This window comes from Solea senegalensis, linkage group LG9, assembly GCF_019176455.1.
Source record: "Solea senegalensis isolate Sse05_10M linkage group LG9, IFAPA_SoseM_1, whole genome shotgun sequence".
Lineage (NCBI taxonomy): Eukaryota > Metazoa > Chordata > Actinopteri > Pleuronectiformes > Soleidae > Solea > Solea senegalensis.
In genome coordinates, this window is record NC_058029.1 from 10,296,214 (window position 1) to 10,314,326 (window position 18,113).

At 42.6% G+C, this 18,113-nt stretch overlaps 1 protein-coding gene across 1 annotated transcript in view; it reads left to right on the plus strand.

Moving 5' to 3' along the window:
• The window catches only part of lars2 (leucyl-tRNA synthetase 2, mitochondrial), a 29,620-nt gene extending 14,729 nt beyond the window's left edge, over positions 1 to 14,891 (plus strand). The window contains exons 9-21 of the mRNA XM_044034830.1: positions 553 to 712; positions 1,976 to 2,080; positions 2,367 to 2,482; positions 2,741 to 3,024; positions 6,928 to 7,026; positions 8,786 to 8,923; positions 9,010 to 9,113; positions 9,976 to 10,155; positions 10,339 to 10,508; positions 11,549 to 11,626; positions 11,718 to 11,829; positions 12,623 to 12,750; positions 14,247 to 14,891. Coding sequence (XP_043890765.1) covers positions 553 to 712; positions 1,976 to 2,080; positions 2,367 to 2,482; positions 2,741 to 3,024; positions 6,928 to 7,026; positions 8,786 to 8,923; positions 9,010 to 9,113; positions 9,976 to 10,155; positions 10,339 to 10,508; positions 11,549 to 11,626; positions 11,718 to 11,829; positions 12,623 to 12,750; positions 14,247 to 14,426 — 1,854 coding nt within the window. The 3' untranslated portion in view covers positions 14,427 to 14,891. The remainder of the gene's footprint in view (positions 1 to 552; positions 713 to 1,975; positions 2,081 to 2,366; positions 2,483 to 2,740; positions 3,025 to 6,927; positions 7,027 to 8,785; positions 8,924 to 9,009; positions 9,114 to 9,975; positions 10,156 to 10,338; positions 10,509 to 11,548; positions 11,627 to 11,717; positions 11,830 to 12,622; positions 12,751 to 14,246) is intronic.
• The last annotated feature ends 3,222 nt before the right edge of the window (positions 14,892 to 18,113 follow it).

Consider the following 18,113-nt stretch of genomic DNA (forward strand, 5'->3'; position numbering starts at 1 on the left):
AGGGAACAGAGTTAATGTGTGAACCGAACATCACTCTCAACAGTCAAATCAATAAATGTCAACCGCATGGTGGCGCTACAGGAAAAGACGGAATCGCATCTGTGAAAAGAAATCCATTTCTTTCTACAACTACCAAGCATCTCGACTTGCTCCGTCTGTTGCTTTGTACAAGTGGAACTCATGAGCTTGTTATCACGACTCATTATACACAGTACATCTTGAAATCTGAGTACCTGAATATAACAGGGTGTGTTGGGTTAGGGTGTCGGCAAACAGCAACTTTAAATACATCACATTTGTATACAGGTACCAGTTGTTCCCTGATATCTTGTGAGGTAGAATGTGGCACATTGCACGTTTAATCCCTCATGAAAATACTACCTCTGTGCCTAATACTGTAATGTGTTAATTGTACATGGTACATCATCAGAAATACACCACTATAGGTGACAAGCTGAGGAGACAAACTGTCCTCAATTAACTCGCCTCCAGTGCAGCTGTTGACATATGGTTGCTGAGAGTTTCCCTCATGCTTCTTCTCTTATCTCTCAGGTGAACGGGGAGGAGACCGGGGAGACCCTATCAGCCTACATCTCCTCCCCAGAGACGGTGTTTGGCGCGGCCTACCTGGCCATTCTGCCCTCACACAGACTGCTGCACGGTAGTAGCTCAGTGCGTCCTGCCCTGGAAAAAGCCTTTCAGGCAGGCAGAGGTGAGCGTCGCTCTTGACTGTCGAGGTGTATGAATCCAGGGGAAACATTTAGATTTTAAATTCAGCAGCAGCAGGGCTGCACAAGTCGTAGTAAAATGATCTACGATCAAGTGTAATATCCAGTTTAGAATTTAATGGCTTAAAAATTCTACTCTTCAGGAAGGTTTGTTGGCCGACACTGCCGATTTGTTTTTGATTTTGTTATATTTTCTTCTGTAAAAATGAAGAATTGTCAGTCATGCAGATTATGGATCATATTGCACTTGCAAAAAATTAACTGCCATCTTATCATGGATCGATAGGTTTGAGTGCCCTGATGATCCTAGGAGTAGTGTTGTCTAGGGTCTCACAAGGCAAAGTGGTCCTAGGTCAAGGGTCAGACAAAGAGCAGTTTATCAGACTTCTAATGAGCAACACAAACATCAAGGACCATAGGGTTACCAGGGCCCATCGGTGAGTACCTGGTGGCCGGGAGTTGGACTCTACCAGGATTGCCCTTTGTCACCGGTTCTGTTCATGCATTTTATGGACAGAATTTCTTGGCACTGTAGAGGAGGTTGTCAAGTTCAATGACCTTTTGTCGTTGTCCTGCTGGCATCATCGAATAGTGACCTTGAACTTGTACTGGAGCGGTTTGAATGTGGCTTGGCTTAGCTGTAGAGATCCTCTGCTTTGAGAGAGGCCAGCTGAGGTGGTCCGGGCATCTGACCTGGATGCCTCGGAGGTGTCCATGTCTGGACATGTCCATCTGGGAGGAGACCCCTGGGCAGACCCACGATTCACTGGAGAGAATACATCTTGCTGCCCGTGACCCGGATAAGCAGAAGATGACGAGATGAGATTACATTTTTTGACCATATCATGCAGCTCCGATCAACAGCAAGATGTGTTAACTTTGTAAAGGTTATTATCCTTTGCATATTATGTGTGGACTTAATTGACCTGAGCTTAATTATCAAAAAGTGGTGCAGTTTTAAAGAATCAATCACATAAAGAGGGACCTATCTCTGTAGAGATTTGCAAAGCCTTTTTTTTCCAAATGTCTTACTTCCTAGCACATGAGTGAATGCATTTCTGGGATTGTGGCAATCTCAATGTGGTCATGTAAATATCCTCAAAGTATGATAGTTGTAGTTTACTGAGTGTATGATAATTGGGATTCCCTTGAGGTTTTTCCTGAGTCACTTGCTAATGATTGTTGATAATGAGCTGCTTGGGGAAGCATCACTGCGTCTTTCATGTCCCCTTCCCTCTGCTCTCCAGACTCCCTGACGGAGGTCATTGCTCGCAACCTGTTCACCAGCCACGAGGTTCCACTGATCATCTCGCACAAAGAGGTGTTTGACGGCTATTTGGACACTGTGATTGGTGAGTAATTGGTGGCATATGTGAATATGGGGTGTGGATTTCATAATGACACAATGTCAATTTTGCATACTCACTTATACGACCGGTTGCTGCTACAGTGTAAGTGTTCGGCACCTCTCATTTTTATCACAGCCGTTATGATGTGAAACTGTTGTGTTGCAGTGTGTGTGTTTAGATCTCATGGGATTGTTAAATGTTAGTTTCATCACACCAGGCTTCACATCACCACAGGGTCTTTTACTGTCTCCAGAGATCTGTTATGTGTGTTTTTATTGCGGTCCAACAGGTGTCCCAGTCTGCAGTGAGGAGGATCAGTCAGTGGCTAAAGCTCTGAATCTTCAGTGGATGACGGTGCTGCAAAGTGACTCTGATGGGACTCAAACTTTGATAAACTCTGATGAGGTCAGAGATGTTGTTAAGTTGTTTCTTTTGTCGGTTGCCAAGAAGTTACCGAAGCCTGTTTTGTTTTTATAACTATGGAACCTATTTGGTTCATTCTCATATATCACCAACAAGCAGAGATTGGAGGTGAAAGTGTGTCTGCTCTGAGCAGCAGCGGAGTCACAACTTGTCAAGTTTCTGACATAATATAACTTTTAAATACTACTGTATGTTTAATGTCTGCTTAAATTCTACTTATTTGTTGTATTCTCTCTGCAGTTCTCAGGCCTCAGCAGAGAGGAGGCTTTCAACTCCATAACCCAGAAGGCCAGAGAACAAAAAGTTGGCGGCCACCTCACCAGCTCCAAGCTTAGGGACTGGTTGATCTCAAGACAGCGTTACTGGGGCACACCCATCCCCGTGGTCCACTGTGGGACTTGTGGTCCAGTCGCAGTTCCTGAGGAGGAATTACCAGTGACCTTACCAAAGCTGGTGTCGCTGACAGGAAAGGGGGTGTCGCCACTGAAGGATGCTCATGACTGGGTCAACTGTAAATGTCCAAGGTGAGAAGAAGAGATAAGATAAACCTGAAGGCTTGGAATGCCATAAACAGTAATTCAAATTAAATAATTAAATAATACTAGACTTTAAGGTAAAATCATTCTATTTAACGTGATGTTTTTTTTAGATCTCAGGGGTCCTGTGCCAAAAAAACATTTTGAACCACTGATACGTATGACATCATGTGACTCTGTATTAACCAATATAATTACATTATAATTATTTCATCAAACAAGACTGATAGATTATAAAGGTGATTGTGCAACGTCCTTAATAAATTCACTTGCGTATTTGGAAGGCACCAGTTTTCATTTGAGGATATTTGATACCATTTTGACAGTAAGCAAATCTTCACCGAGTCACCACCACCTCCCAAAGTACTGCAGCGAAGTGATAGAGAAAGTGTGGAGGAAATATAGTTTGTTTTTGGCACAGCATAAGTGACCGTGGAAATGATCTTGTCTGTTGTGGCGTTTGTGGAATGAGAAGTGAATTATGTGTAAACTTGCTCCAGTGACAGCTTCTCCTCAGTTCTTTCCTGTATTTCCTCAGGAGACCAGTGCTGACATCAGTGTGGCGGCTGTTAGGCAGGATGCGAGCACTAACAGCTTTTTACAAGCACACTGAGCACAGAGAGCGGACCTGTGAATTGTGTGATTAATACTTTTGATGAGGTTATGTAACGAGTGGCGTCTGTAACCGGAGCAGCATGAGAAGATGATGATGATGATGATGATGATGATGATGATGATGGAGGATGCATTAGCCAGCGTTGCCTCAAGCAGTGCATTTGTGCATGCACACGGTTTACCTTTTGTGCACACACATAATCACACATGCCGGCTCACCAGTGACTCACCTCGGTGAGTGTGATGGTGAATGTGAATGCACACCCGGCCAGCAGCTCTCGCTGACATGGGAATTCCTCTCTGAATGAAACTAATCACTTTCATGGCACCGCGTTGATTAAAACAATGGCTCACTCAGTCGCAGATGGCACAAGTCATCAGATTGCGTTCAGCGTTCACTTACTTCCACAAAGCTCCGATAATTCCTCCCATCAACAGTGATTGATGGCTATAATCAGAAAGATGCTGTTATCTCCCGTCTTCCCATCTCCCCTCTGTTGTTAAATGTCTGTGGAAATTTGTTCTCTTCACTTGTCGATCCATGTCCAATTAAAATGTGAGTGGAACACAGACGTGTGGAGTGATGAGAGATGGGTGATAGAAATTGAGTTTTATCTGTCCTTGAGGAAGTTGTTTCCTGTGTGTGTGCTCATCTCGTACAATACTGTAATTGTCCTGCCAACTGAATCCTGGCAAGGACGGTACACATGCAAGTGCTAGTTTTTCCCCATGCGTTTGCAGGTAAAGTGGGAGACCACCTGACCTGCAGTCAGACACACTTACACACAGCAGATGGAGGAGAGGCTGTGGTGTGGAGTGGGCAGCTGCCTCGCTTGCCTCATCTGTTTGAGGGCCTTTTGACACTTTCATGCTCATCCAGCAAACACCGTCAAAAGCACAGGCTTGTGTGCATACCTTGCTTCAGATTTAGTTGGTGTTCTAAATCAACTGCTCGTTAACGACAATATCTAATCAGCAACGCCGTGCATGTAGGCATTCGGGCTGAATGATATGGGTAAAATATCTAATGGCGTTCATTGCGTCAAGTATGCATGCAGCGAGTACGGTTCTCATACCCGGAAGTGTTGTTGTTTTTTAAGTATGCATCGGGTGGTGACTTGAGCGTACTTATGCATTTCGTCTGAACATATCAGCAGAGAAAATAAATATAAACCTGAAATAAATCTTTTTTTGTGTCACAGTTTAAAGGTCATTTGAGGCGAGAAATTAGTCATTTACAATTCAAATATGTGGTTTGTGTATTAAGGTATGACATATTTATAATTTGGAAGTGAGGTTGGCACCACCTGCCATTAAAACAGTAGAACAAGGTACACTACTGTTCCAATTGCAATGACCGTACTTGTGTGCTCCCATACTTGGCAAGTATGTACTCCAGTCATACTTCCCAAGTACCTCCTTGCATACTTGGTATTGAGAAACGGCCAGTGTGCAGGATTTAGTAACATCTACTGGTGAATTGGTGGCCTCCTTAGCGTTTTGGAATGATGCGACTGACAGTTGGTCTTGTATATTAGCAAGCTGTTAATGAGTGTAACTCATACATCATGTGTATGTAATGCTCAAGCATGTCTTGAATATACCTGGTGTAATAGAGCCTAATAGTAGGACAAACACAGGTTTTTTACCAACCTGTAGAAGCCGTTTTTGTTTTACCAGTGAGCACAATCACATGGAATACTATCAAAATATAACTACTGCACTCTGATTTAGGGATGAGAATTTGAAGATGTGAATTTTTAAATTGTTTTAAATGGGATAGAACACCGACGCTTTTGCATTTTGCTAAGTGCTTTGTTTCAAACTGCAGTTCAGCCCTAGAAGAGAGAAAGGTGATTTAAGTGATTTAAGAAACACACAATCATCCAGGGTCCCGAAAAACAAAATGCATCCAGTGAGCAGAGGTTCTCTGGGTGAAAATGCCCTGTTGTTGCCAGAGGTCAGAGGAAAATGACCAGGCTGGTTTGTAATGATGGTAGCAGTAACTCAAATAATTACTCTTTACATCCAAGGTATAAATAAGAGCATCTTTTCACGCTCAACAAAGAACGTGGAACCTTGAAGCAGAAGGGCTACTGCAGCAGAAGACCACAGTGGGTGCCACTCCTGCCAATTAGATGTTCTGTGGACCTAATAAAGTGGTCGATGAGCGTACATATGCGCCTCCTAATGTGATTCTCAGTAGTCTGAATTTAGCCACTTCCAGCAGTCTGTCAAATCACCACAATCTGGCCTCTTATTAGCTGAACTGGCACACAACATGGAAAATCTTACTTGCTTCAGTGCATCTTTTTTTGTCCGTCATGATGTTCCTTCTATATTTTATGACTTTTCTATTTTTACATTCTTGTGTGATGGAAGGGGTTTCATTCTACTGCTGGGTTTTCATCATATGAAATAACACCTGGCTTCCAAATATTAACCTTGCTACACCTTAGTCTTGTTGCTAGGCAACCTCCAGGGCTTACCTCATCATCACAGCCTTATTATAGACTGGTATATTAGGTGGACGAAGGGGTTAGGCCTCTTTATGTGAATGTGTCTGCATAAGAGTGTGAGATAAAAAAAAAAAGTCTAATATATAAGTTTGTGTGAATGATGATGTTGCAGAAAGACAAAATGGAGACATCCCATAAGGTCTATGGAAGCAGCACCTGCTCTGCTGCACGCACTGTAGCAAAGCTCACAGCAGCTTTTCTGTTTATCTGTGTGGGACACTGATTTTTAATTCTGTTGAGACTCATTATAAAGTAGAAGGGAGACGCACTCATTGCTCCAGTAAGTAGGGCTTTAAATATAATACAAATAAAAACTTTCCAAATACTCTGTTTTCCCACAACTTTTTGCCGATGCCCTCGCCTCGTCTGTGAAAGTGACGGCGACAGATTTGCGTCGTGTACCCAAGTGTTTGGCTTGGATAGAACGGGGCGCGAGGCGGCATTTCCAACACAAACACACCATCATGTGTTCGGCCTGCCAGTTCGCTCCCTGTTAGCACAGCCTGTTAGTAGAGGCCCGGGAATAAAGCTTGCTTGCCAGTTATGGCTGCGGCTTTGTCTCTCTTCAGGGACATGACCCGCACAGCCAGATGGAGCCAGCTTTACACACACACACACACAGATAAATCCCAAGTGCCATTTCTCTAAGCATACAAACGGGCATCGTTCATTTGTTCATTTTCTTATTTGTCGGCCTAATGTTGATTTTTGTGCTGGTTCTGCCAACTCCCTTTCTCTCTCTCTCTCTCTCTCTCAGATGTAAAGGCCCAGCAAAGAGGGAGACTGACACCATGGACACATTTGTGGACTCAGCCTGGTATTACTTTAGATACACAGACCCTCGTAACCCAGAAAGGTATGAACAGCCTCTTTCTCTTTAACACTTTGCTGTTTTCTCAGTCAAACCACCAAATGCTTGATGATTTACTTTCTTTCATCACTCCATTTCATTTTGACCATCATATTGAGTAATATCAGTCAACAAGGAGATATTAAGTAACAAAGCTTAAGACTTAATTTACTTATTACCCTTTTCAGGGGGAATCCATTTCTTAGCATTGAACTCATCACATTTTGCAGTATAAATAATATAAATAATTCAAGGTTTTGCTGAATTTTTCCAAACTTGAAAATAGCGCACAACATTTTTTAACATGGGAATGGCGTGTCGATGATGGATGGATGCACTGTGTGCTCTTGTCAACCTTTCCCAGATCCACTCGCCTCATGGTTAGACTTTCTTTCTGTGATGTGCACTGTCAACTGCACATCAGCTGATGGATACTGTACTGTATATTGGTGGTCTGAGCTAAATCTGCAGTATTATAGTAAAGGATGATGGTGATATTTAATTTTCCACATTTTACAAAAAGCCTCCTTAACTCATGAATGTAAACAATTAACGCATTGCAGCTTAAGTAAAACAGAAAATGACTGGGTTTGATTACTTTCTGAATGCACTCTGCCTGTGTGCTCTCCTCTTTACGCACCCTCACACAGTCTTGGCTGAAAGTTGCGTTCCCCGCCAACAGAGATTACAGAGCCATGGCGTTCACCTGCTGGGATGGTGCCGGCACCCTGAGCTTAACGAAAGAGATTAATTTCCCAGTGCCCTGACCTCGCTGTAAAGCTGCTTCAAACATGACGGAGGGGGCTACTCTCCCCATCACTTTTCTTAGCAGGACAAATTATGGCACAACAGAAAAAGCAATTACACTGTTTGTGCATTTCATTTGGCCTGCTGAGACTTGTGCGCACAGGAAACGATGAAAATAGGAAGCAGGAGATGTAGCAAGTGAGAGGAAGAAAATTGGAGTGTGTGTGTGTGTGTGTGTGTGTGTGTGTATACTTGTATTTGTTACCTCTTTAGGTCTTGCACAAACACTGGTCCTGATAAGGTGTTATCAGGACCAGTAAACCAAAACCTTAAAACCCTGTCCTTTGAAAAACTTTGAATCTCGTCTCTGACAGACTGGTTAGGTTTAGGCATCAGCTGGTTATGTTCAGGGATAATACTTTGTTTAAGTGGTCCAAATGAATGGAAGTCAGTGCAACGTCCTAAGAAGAATAGCTGTGTTCATAACTCTTTTTGCCAGTTCAATTACTTGGGAGACACCATCAGGCAGAGAGGGAAAGTGCAAGGTGAAAAGAAGTGAACAGGAGTAATGACTGGTGTGAAAGGTGACACACACACACACAGATAACGGTCTGTCCTAAAAAACATCATTACTGTTAGTGGAATCCCTGCCTCTGCTGACCAGTCAGACTAACATGTTGCTCCTTTCCTTTTGAAATCTTTCCTTAACTGTAAACGTGAGAGGCTGAGTAAAGAGTCTGAACTTAAAACACACAACATACTTTAGTGTTTTTTTTTATCCTGAATATGGAGCCAGTAACAGTGAGTAGGCTTCTGTGAGTGTCATCCATGCATGCCTGAGTGTCTGGTTCAGCCTGCCCCCTGGAGGACATTTGTGTGCATATATATTTATTTATATAAAAACACAACACAGCCACTGCAATCTGATATAAGGATTTTTTTAAATAATCAGCGTACCCATGGATTCAGTGACAGCTTCACAGTCTGTTGCCACCCTGACCCTGCATTTACTTTTCAGGCCTTTTGAGCGTCACCTGGCAGATCGCTGGCTGCCTGTGGACGTGTATATCGGAGGAAAGGAACATGCCGTCATGCACTTGTACTACGCCCGCTTCCTCTGTCACTTCTGCCAGGACCAGGGTTTTGTTTCTCACAGGTAGAGTGCACAGCCCTGTATGTGCTCTCGTGAAACACTGACATTTTGTGTCAACATGTGAATGATATTTTATTTTTGTGTTTCAGAGAGCCTTTTTGGAAGTTGCTTGTCCAGGGTCTGATCAAGGGCCAGACTTTCAAACTGGCTGATAGTGGGCAGTACCTAAAGAGAGAAGAAATAGACTTTACAGGTACACACTGCCTTTACAGGCTGCACGCTGTGACACATCTGTAACAGATGACACAGGAGAGGGCCTTCCCTAAAGGGGGAACACATGAAAACATGTTTCCTTCTTTTTGACGGCATGTAGGGGCAACCAGTGTCTCACTTCAGTCTTTATGCTGCTGATAGTGATCCTTTTCTGTTGTGCGCTGTAATGCTTTTCCCCAAGGAATGACAGGTTAGGCAGCTGCTCTTAACACAAGTCAAATCACAAGAAATCCTTTGAAGAATCCTGTTAAACTTGGCTTCATGCCCAAAGATTTCCATCCTCCTTGTGTTATAAGTGGTTTACACAGATTGGCGAAGCCTCTGCACACAACACTTTTTATAGTGTACACATCAGTATGATGATACCTACAACTGATAGTGATAAAAGTATCATCAGTAGTTCGCTGTAATTGTCTATAATGTTGATTTATGTTATGTGTTTAAAATGAAACAGAATAGAAAGCTTTACGTAACATTGTGTATAATACAAGTAATGTTGTGCAAACCTGGTCAGTACATATAAAAAGAAAGAAATATGCTGTAAAACATTAAAAACACATAGTTTTACATTATAGGCATAGTATATAAATACAATTATTACCTAATTATATTATTATTGGACTATTCTTGTCCTATTATAAACCTTGTCTTGTATTTTTTGTTATTATTATTATATGCCTATTTATTTATTGCTATCACTTTCTTGTTTGTACCTGTTTTAATTCTGTACAGTGCCACTGTAACTCTCAAATGTCTCTCATTGTGATCAATCTTTATCTTTAAATAACTGAAAGAGTAAACTCTCGGCCCCTTCCGGCCTCTGACTCTTTTTCTGCCTCTAGGTAAGGAGCCAGTGGCGTTGAGTGGTGATCGTGTTGAGGTGACGTGGGAGAAGATGAGCAAGTCAAAACACAATGGTCTGGACCCTCAAGAGGTGGTGCAGCAGTACGGTGTGGACACAGTTCGACTCTACACTCTTTACGCTGCGCCGCCTGAACAGGACATCCTCTGGAATGTCAAGAGTGAGTTGAAATGCTGTTGTGCAACTACTGTCATGGTTGCCTTCTTAAAATTCACAATTATGGGTACTGAAAAACTGTAGGGTAATTTTCTCCTCTGTGTGTGTGTGTGCGTGCGTGCGCGGGCGTGCGTGTGCGCGGCATGTGTGTGTGTTTGTGTGTTTGTGTGTGTGTTTGCTACATCAGCCGATGCTCTTCCTGGGGTTCTGCGATGGCAGTCTCGACTGTGGCAGCTGGTGACCAAGCTGAGGGGGGCTCGGCAACTTGGAGATGTTCCCACCCCTTCCCTGCTGAAGAATAAGGATCTTGCAGAGACTAAGAGGATCTGGGGGAACAAGAACTATGCTATCCAAGAGGTACCAGCCTCTGACTGGCATCGATCCTGAATGTCTCATGGAGACATTATTGAACTGTGCCATTATTGCAACAGCCCTGACCAGTAGGGGTCACTTATGATCCAATTTTCAAAACTTGACCAAAATTATGCAATATTTTTACCTTAAAATAACAGTATTATTGCCAGTGCTTGGGTCGGTAATGGGGAAATTGTTCTTTTTCATTCTCACGCCATGCTTCGAATTCTTAAGAGATTAAGAGCTGTGTGGATGGTCTATCTCGGTTCAGTATTAAAGCTCCAGTGTGGAGTAATTACCAAAACACAACATATGTCATAATAATTAAGCACTGCCCCAACTCCTCCATTACTCAAAGTGTGGAACATCTAGGTTTATTTTTAGCAGTAGTGGTTATGTACGAGATTTTGCAGTGCAGCATTGGATATAAAATGTTTTTTATCCGTGTAACAATGCACAAGGTTGTGCAGTTTGAAAGCAACAATATCAAGTAACAAGATACTGAATGTTGACTTGTCATGGAGGTTGTCTCTCCTCATCACATGGCCCTGGGTTCCAGCCAACAGTGAACACTCACTGCAACCTGAAACCACCACAGTCAAGAGTAAAGAGAGGAAGGGGATGGAAATTGATTTTAAATCCACCCTGTCTCTTCTCACTGTTTATAAATAGCCTTCTTTGGTTGCTAGGTTTGATACTCTCTCCTCACCCCTCAGGGCCTGTGCTTTTAAAGGACCTCAGGCTGTTTGCCATAAGCCTCCAAAGCCAAGGTTGAGCTTTGATCTGCCCATCAGAAAAGCCTCAGTGATCGACCTCCGCCTCTCTAAGGCTTTCCCCAAATGGGTTTTTCTTCCCCGGAGGCTAAGCAGGTGGAGGCTGACATTGTTTGTGCTGTCACCTGTTACACACAGTAGTGAGGACAGGGATATCCTTGTTTTCTGACAATTCTTCTAATTTGCTCTACAAATCATGGAACCTGGGTCTTGATTTATTTATTTATTTTTGATCAACCGAACAGTTCACTTGTTTTTTCTTTTCCTTAGGTGACGTCGCACTTCACAGAAGATTTCCTGTTCAATGCAGCCATTTCACGTCTGATGGGACTGACCAATACATTGTCTGTGAGTGCTCCCCCGCGTTACATAAAACAAAATAACTCATATCACTTGAATCACATTTTCACTTGAATCACATGTGTGTGTGTGTGTTTAGAGTGCAACGGTCAGAGTGGTGCAGCACAGTGTGGAGTTTGAGGAGGCGCTGGCCTCGCTGGTGTTGATGACTGCACCCATGGCCCCTCACCTTGCCTCTGAACTGTGGTCAGGTAAGAGACCTGCAAACTACTGACAAATGACAAGCACAAGTGTAAATAAATGTGCAACTGGGAGACTACGTACATTTTTGTAAACAGTCTATAGTTTGTTTCTGCTGATCTAAGACCAGTAACATTATAAACAATCAGAAACAAATGCTAAACAAAGCCGCAGTACCTTTAATCTAATATGCCCTCACCGGCACTGGAAATTTCTGAACCAGTGTAGGAAACAAGCCCTAGAAAAGTGGCGTCACCCTTTCATACCTTGTATGTATTTAGAAACCTGTCTGTGTTCTGGCCTGGAGGACATCCCCTTATTGTCAGTGACACATGTACTCAGACTTTCTGCACTCGGCCCACAGAACAAGAACATATTGTCCAGCTGATAGGCAGAAAGGGTTGTGGACACATGTAGTTTTAAACCTGCCTTATAAACAGGAAATACTAGAGAGGGACACATGACTTCTTCCCCGACCTCTCCCCACTCAGTCACGTTGAACTTTCTCTCACTGGTTGTTTGTAATTTTACACAACGCAGGATAGAGGAAGTTCACATCCTTCCCTTGCTCCTCCAGTGGGATGTACACTTGCTGGTTTCACTGAGTCAGGACAGGAGTTGGTCAGATAGCTAGTTTTTTTGTTTTCCTTTCTTTGACATAACACAACATAACATACGTGAAAATAAAATGGATACAAATACAGAAAAGCTGCTAATAGATGATGGGAACCATCTCGGAAATGTGTGTCACAGTATTGTATAGTCATTGATGGCCTTCTGAGTTTCCTCCCTGGTTTCTCCCAGGTCTATGCCAAGTGAAAAACCCCCTCACTCCCCTCATCCAGCATGGAGGAGATGTTCTGCAGCAGAACTGGCCAACTGTGGACCCTGAGTACCTGCAGGTCCCTGACTTTGTGGAGCTGTCTGTACTGGTAGGATCACACACACACACACACACTCTCCCACAGTCACAATCTTCACTCTTTTGGGCTTTTCCCTCAGTGACAGGCCATTGCCCATAATGCTGTACACACATTTGTTCTTGGATCGAGTGGCATTTTCACTCAACTCGTAGTTCCATGATTGGATTCAAAGTCTGTAATTTTCAAGCGAGCCTGTGATTAGTGTGAGTGTGTGTGGGGTTTTTTGTGTGTGCGTATGTATCATAGGCTACATTTGGGTACAAAAATAAGAGAAAAAAAATCTTTCAATCGGTTACAACTGGGGACCAAATCTGGGTCCCCTCTAAGGAAAATGCTAAATTCAAGGTCAAGGGTTAGAGTTTGGTTAAGTTTAGGGTGGGGCTCAAGGGAATAAACTCAAATGTCAAGACATGTGTGCAATTATTTCTTTTCTAACCCCTTTGGATCGCTGTTGCTCTAAAACCTGAGGTCTCCATGTGAAGATGCTACTTTTGTTTAAGGTTAAGCTTATGCATTTAGATCTAACCGATAACTTTGTTATAGGGGACAAGGGAATTCATTCTATCAATATTTGAAAAATAAATAAATAAGTGCGAGTGTAAGGGGATTATTGGCTTCTTTCAGTCAGATCAAATCAGTTTGAGCTTTAATCTATTAAATGAGCCAATGTCCAGGGCAGCATGAAGACTGACATGTTCATGTGTGTTTCCTGTTTGTGTGCGTCCATGTGCCAGTGTGATTCTTGGATCTGGTTCAGGAGGTTTTACCTCATCACAGCTTGATATTCTCTCTCTCTCTCTCTCTCTCTCTCTCTCTCTCACACACATACACACACACAAATAACACGTGTCTGTCTCTTGGATTCTCCACTTTGCAATCTGAAGCACAGATGAGACATAAATGAGAGTCAATGCTCCCTCGCAACACTTTTATTTCTGTCATTTCTTTCTACTTGTATTTCCTTCCTGTGCCTTTTATGCCCAGATGTCATTGTTCCATACACACACTGTCCCCTAACGCACTAACATACTGACACATGAATGCAGACAGCACATATATTTGATCTCCCAGTGTTGTTGATGATGCCGCTGCTCTCTGTTGTGGGCTTTCTCCGCCTTGTGGAGGCAAACTTACTCGGTCTGTCCTCTAATCATGTACTTGGGTTTGTCCCAGATGGGCGGCGAAGACTGAGCGGCCTTGGACACACACACAGACACACACACACACACACACACACACACACTCTCACGCACACACCATTAATTTTCAACCACTTCCAGAGACAAGATCGCATTCACCATGTGCGCACATACACTTGCTTCTAAACATACCCAACCTACCACTAACTATGTGTATATGTGGAAGAAAAGAGGTGGAGTCTCTTATTTTGAGATTTTCAGAAAGGAAAGGAGTGTTGGGGCTGCAGTTTGTCATGCCATAACCTTCATTAGGTGAACAGTTTTGTAACTTCTCACATCTTTTGACCTGTAAATTCTCACCCTCAGATAAACAACAAGGCCTGTGGGACCGTGACGGTGCCACTGCAAGTGTCTCAAGACACAGAGAAGGTACAGCAGCTGATCCTGAAGAGCCCGCTTGGACAGAAGCACCTTGGCGAGCGCAACATCAAAAGAGCCATCCTCTCTCCCAGGACTGCACTCATCAACTTCCTCATTGATGAGTGACTACTTTTGTTATTGGTCGATAGTTGTAGATTCCCATTTGTCAATGTGTGAACATTTATGGCGTCTAATTGTGAGTCTACAGACTCACCCCTCACTTTTAGTTTGTCAGGGAACTACGGTGGCCTTTGCATACCAGAAAGGATATCGTTCTTCTTAGTTCGCATCCTTCCTCTTCAAAGTGTGAAACCCTTCCCGGAGAATCATGGCGGCACAAGATGGCAACCTCCATAAATCAAGGCCCTTGCCCATATTACATATGAAAACCAAACAATTTTTACTTGTATTACACTTACACAAACATACTAAAGGGTACTTTCTTAATTTTCTGCCAAAAACCCTCCTAAATGTTACACATTGGACCTTTAAGACTACAGTCTGTTTATATGAAATCACAAAACCTCTCTGTAAATATGTCATTTTTATTTATATTTTTCTCTTTTTATTAAAAGACTCGATGAGCAGTGAGTTTCAGCCCTTTCTTCCCCAGTTTCTTTCACAAATTGCCATGTAACATTTCGCTCTTGCATTTTGGACTTGACAATGTCCCATGAGCTCAAACACCACTTCAGATTCGAGTTATCATTCACATTTCCCATCACTTTCAGCGTGTCACCCAGAACCCCTACTTCACACCTCTGCCCTGTAAGTCTGTCTGCTCTGCAGTGCCACTTTTAGCCACTGAACTCCATACATGCGCCGCTGTTTGGCGTCTGGACTCCTCGGCATCTGAACGCCTGTGGGGAAATTTCCTGCAAAGGATTTTCAACCTGCCACCACATCATAGCTACCCACTACTGCATTGTTTGTGTGTGTGTGTATATACACCAGCAGATCCTGGCAGATCACATGAGCCAGCAGCACTGAATTGTATCCCTGTGTTCACCCCTGGCCTAACTCTATAAAGGCTGTGTGAGTAAGCTGTTTTTGTGATACGTGCACACGCTTGTCCTTCATTGATGGTGGTGCCTTTGTCTCCCTTTCATGCTGTTTCAGTAGTTATCTGGTATCACTCTATCACTGTGTGAATGAACAAGACGGAATATGATCTCTTTGAAAAAACAGACGCATATTTGCAAGATCAGCTTCAATTTGAGGAAGTGCTTTTTATTTTTACATCATGAGATGATCGGCTTGTGACTGACGAAATCATGCTGCATCTTGTTATGCCAGTTATTTACGTTTATTATCTCCCATTATTAAAGAATGTGCGGACAGAACGGAAATCAAAGCATTCCTCGCTGATACCCAAACCCTGTTTTTTTTCATATTGCTCTGTTCTATCTCTGAACATCAGGTGACAGGAAAAGGCTCTCGTGAGAGACAGAATAACAGGAAGAGAAACCAGGAATAAGAGAAGGGAGCAGAAAAGCTGTGCGAGTCATTTTCAGCACATTCTCGGGTTCTGTGAGTTTCATCTCAGCCAGATGCTCTCACTGCAAAAACTTGGAATGGCTTTGTATTTCACTCGCCTCATCTTTGTGTGTGCCACTTTTTCTCTCGCACATTCCAGCTGCCTGTATGAATTTTTTTTTAAACTAATAATTTTTGTGTTATTTCTGCAGCTTATTTCACACCTGCCTTTTCACTGCCTCACATAACCAACTCATAAACATGTCTGCACTTGAACTGACCTAAACAATACACTGAATTTGCAGTGTCACTGAACAGAGCAACAGCTTAGCCACTGTACTTGAGTCTGACATACCGGGGAATTCTTCCCCGGGCTGAACTTACCACACGTTTGATAGAATATCGGATATTTCTGAACAGTGGGCTTTTATAAATGGAGGTCTGAGGCATACTGATGAATTTCCTCTAATTAATTTTGTCACTCACAGCCCCCTGAAGTCATTTGACACTTTTTGTCAGCCTCACAGTTTCCATGACGACAAGGATTATTGAATAGGCAACAGTATATTCCAGAGTGACTCACTTTGTCTCCAGACCACAGACTGTATTTCTTACACATGAGATGTACAGAGTGATTTGTCTTTGAGGAGTTCTAGAAAATCACCGTCGTCCCTCTGGAGAAACTGTCGGTGGAAAGAAAAAGGGTGGAGTGCACAGCGCAGTCACAGTCGCTCTCCATTGCGCCAGTGTCGTCCGGACTGAACTGTGTTCTCACAGGATGATGCATTGATACCACAGGTCATTATCTTGACCTCGAAGTTGGTAATTTGGTCATGGGTATATTTTTTTTGCATGAGCTCACTGTATACACAATTGCCAAAGTTATACATTTTTTGACTGTTTCTCTACATATTAGCCTTTTTGTCAGTCATTTTGACCTTTTGTGATTGTTAAAAATGCTGCAAAATATCAGCACAGATGTTGAGTATACATAATATATATTTTTCCTGCTATATCTGTATTTAAAGTTATATGACGGTATAGGCAATTATTACTTCATCCAGTCTTCTTACCTGCCAAAGCATTTTTTTAAAATGTTATTACATCCTTTTCCATTCACACAGCCACACTCTCTGCCCGTGGTGGCTATACTGTAAGGTTTCTGTCTTGCCTTTTCTCCCAATATTCATAAGCAATGTGGTGTGAGGCAAAGTTCATTGGTATTCTTTCTGTTTTTAATTTTTTTGTATTTGTCGAGCCAAGGTCACAAATATAACAGTTGATTGAAGTGGTGAAACCACATAACTGCCTTCTCCCCAGATCCCCTGCTACTGTTGGCACATATTTTGGGTTAACTCCCATTGCGAGACATAATTGCAAAACACATGACCACTTCAGTGTTGAGGGTGGAGCTCAGAATTTACAGTTTTGAAATCAGAGCAACTCCCTAAACATCATAGACACTGCTAGCTCTAACACTTAATGATGACTGAATGTCTGGTCAACATCGCGTGCAAGGCTGTATAAGATGTATGTTTACTTTGACATTTGTCATCCAATTATCATCACATTTTCTTATGCTGCTCCGTGTTTTCCTCCAATACTGACTTAATTATTTCATAAACCTCGCTGTGAATACTGTCACTTTACATATGATTGGGTTCTCTTGTTTTGTTTTTGTTTTTATTTTCTCTACTATGGCCCAATACCTATATAATAATATAATTAATGTGAGGTAGAATGGAGGCAGGTTAAGCCTCTCCCTCTAAGGAAAGACTATAATGTGGCGTCTGTTTACTAAACATAAAACACACGGATGACTCTTCGCTGTTAACCACGTGTATCTATTACAGCACAAACTGCCGCCTAGAGCCTATATACTTTTTTATGAGATGGTAAATCTTCAAGGTGTTGCCTCTGAATGGCACAACTGCATCAATAAAGAACAAGTGGATGTTTTAGGAGGCAGTTTTTAATCATTTCCTCCACCGTTACTACAGTGATAAAATTTCTTAAGTGCGATGTATTGATGTATATAAAAGTCATTTAATTATGTCCGATGATTATATGTAAGAGGGCCACACGGTGGTGTAGTGGTTAGCACTATTGCCTTGCAGCGAGAAGACCCGGGTTCGAGCCCCGGTTGGAACAAGGGCCTTTCTGCATGGAGTTTGCATGTTCTCCCCGTGTGTGCGTGGGTTCTCTCCGGGTTCTCCGGCTTCCTCCCACAGTCCAAAAACATGCAATGATTAGGTAAATTGGACACTCTAAATTGACCATAGGAGTGAGTGTGAGAGTGAATGGTTGTTTGTCTCTATCTGTGTGTGGCCCTGCGAT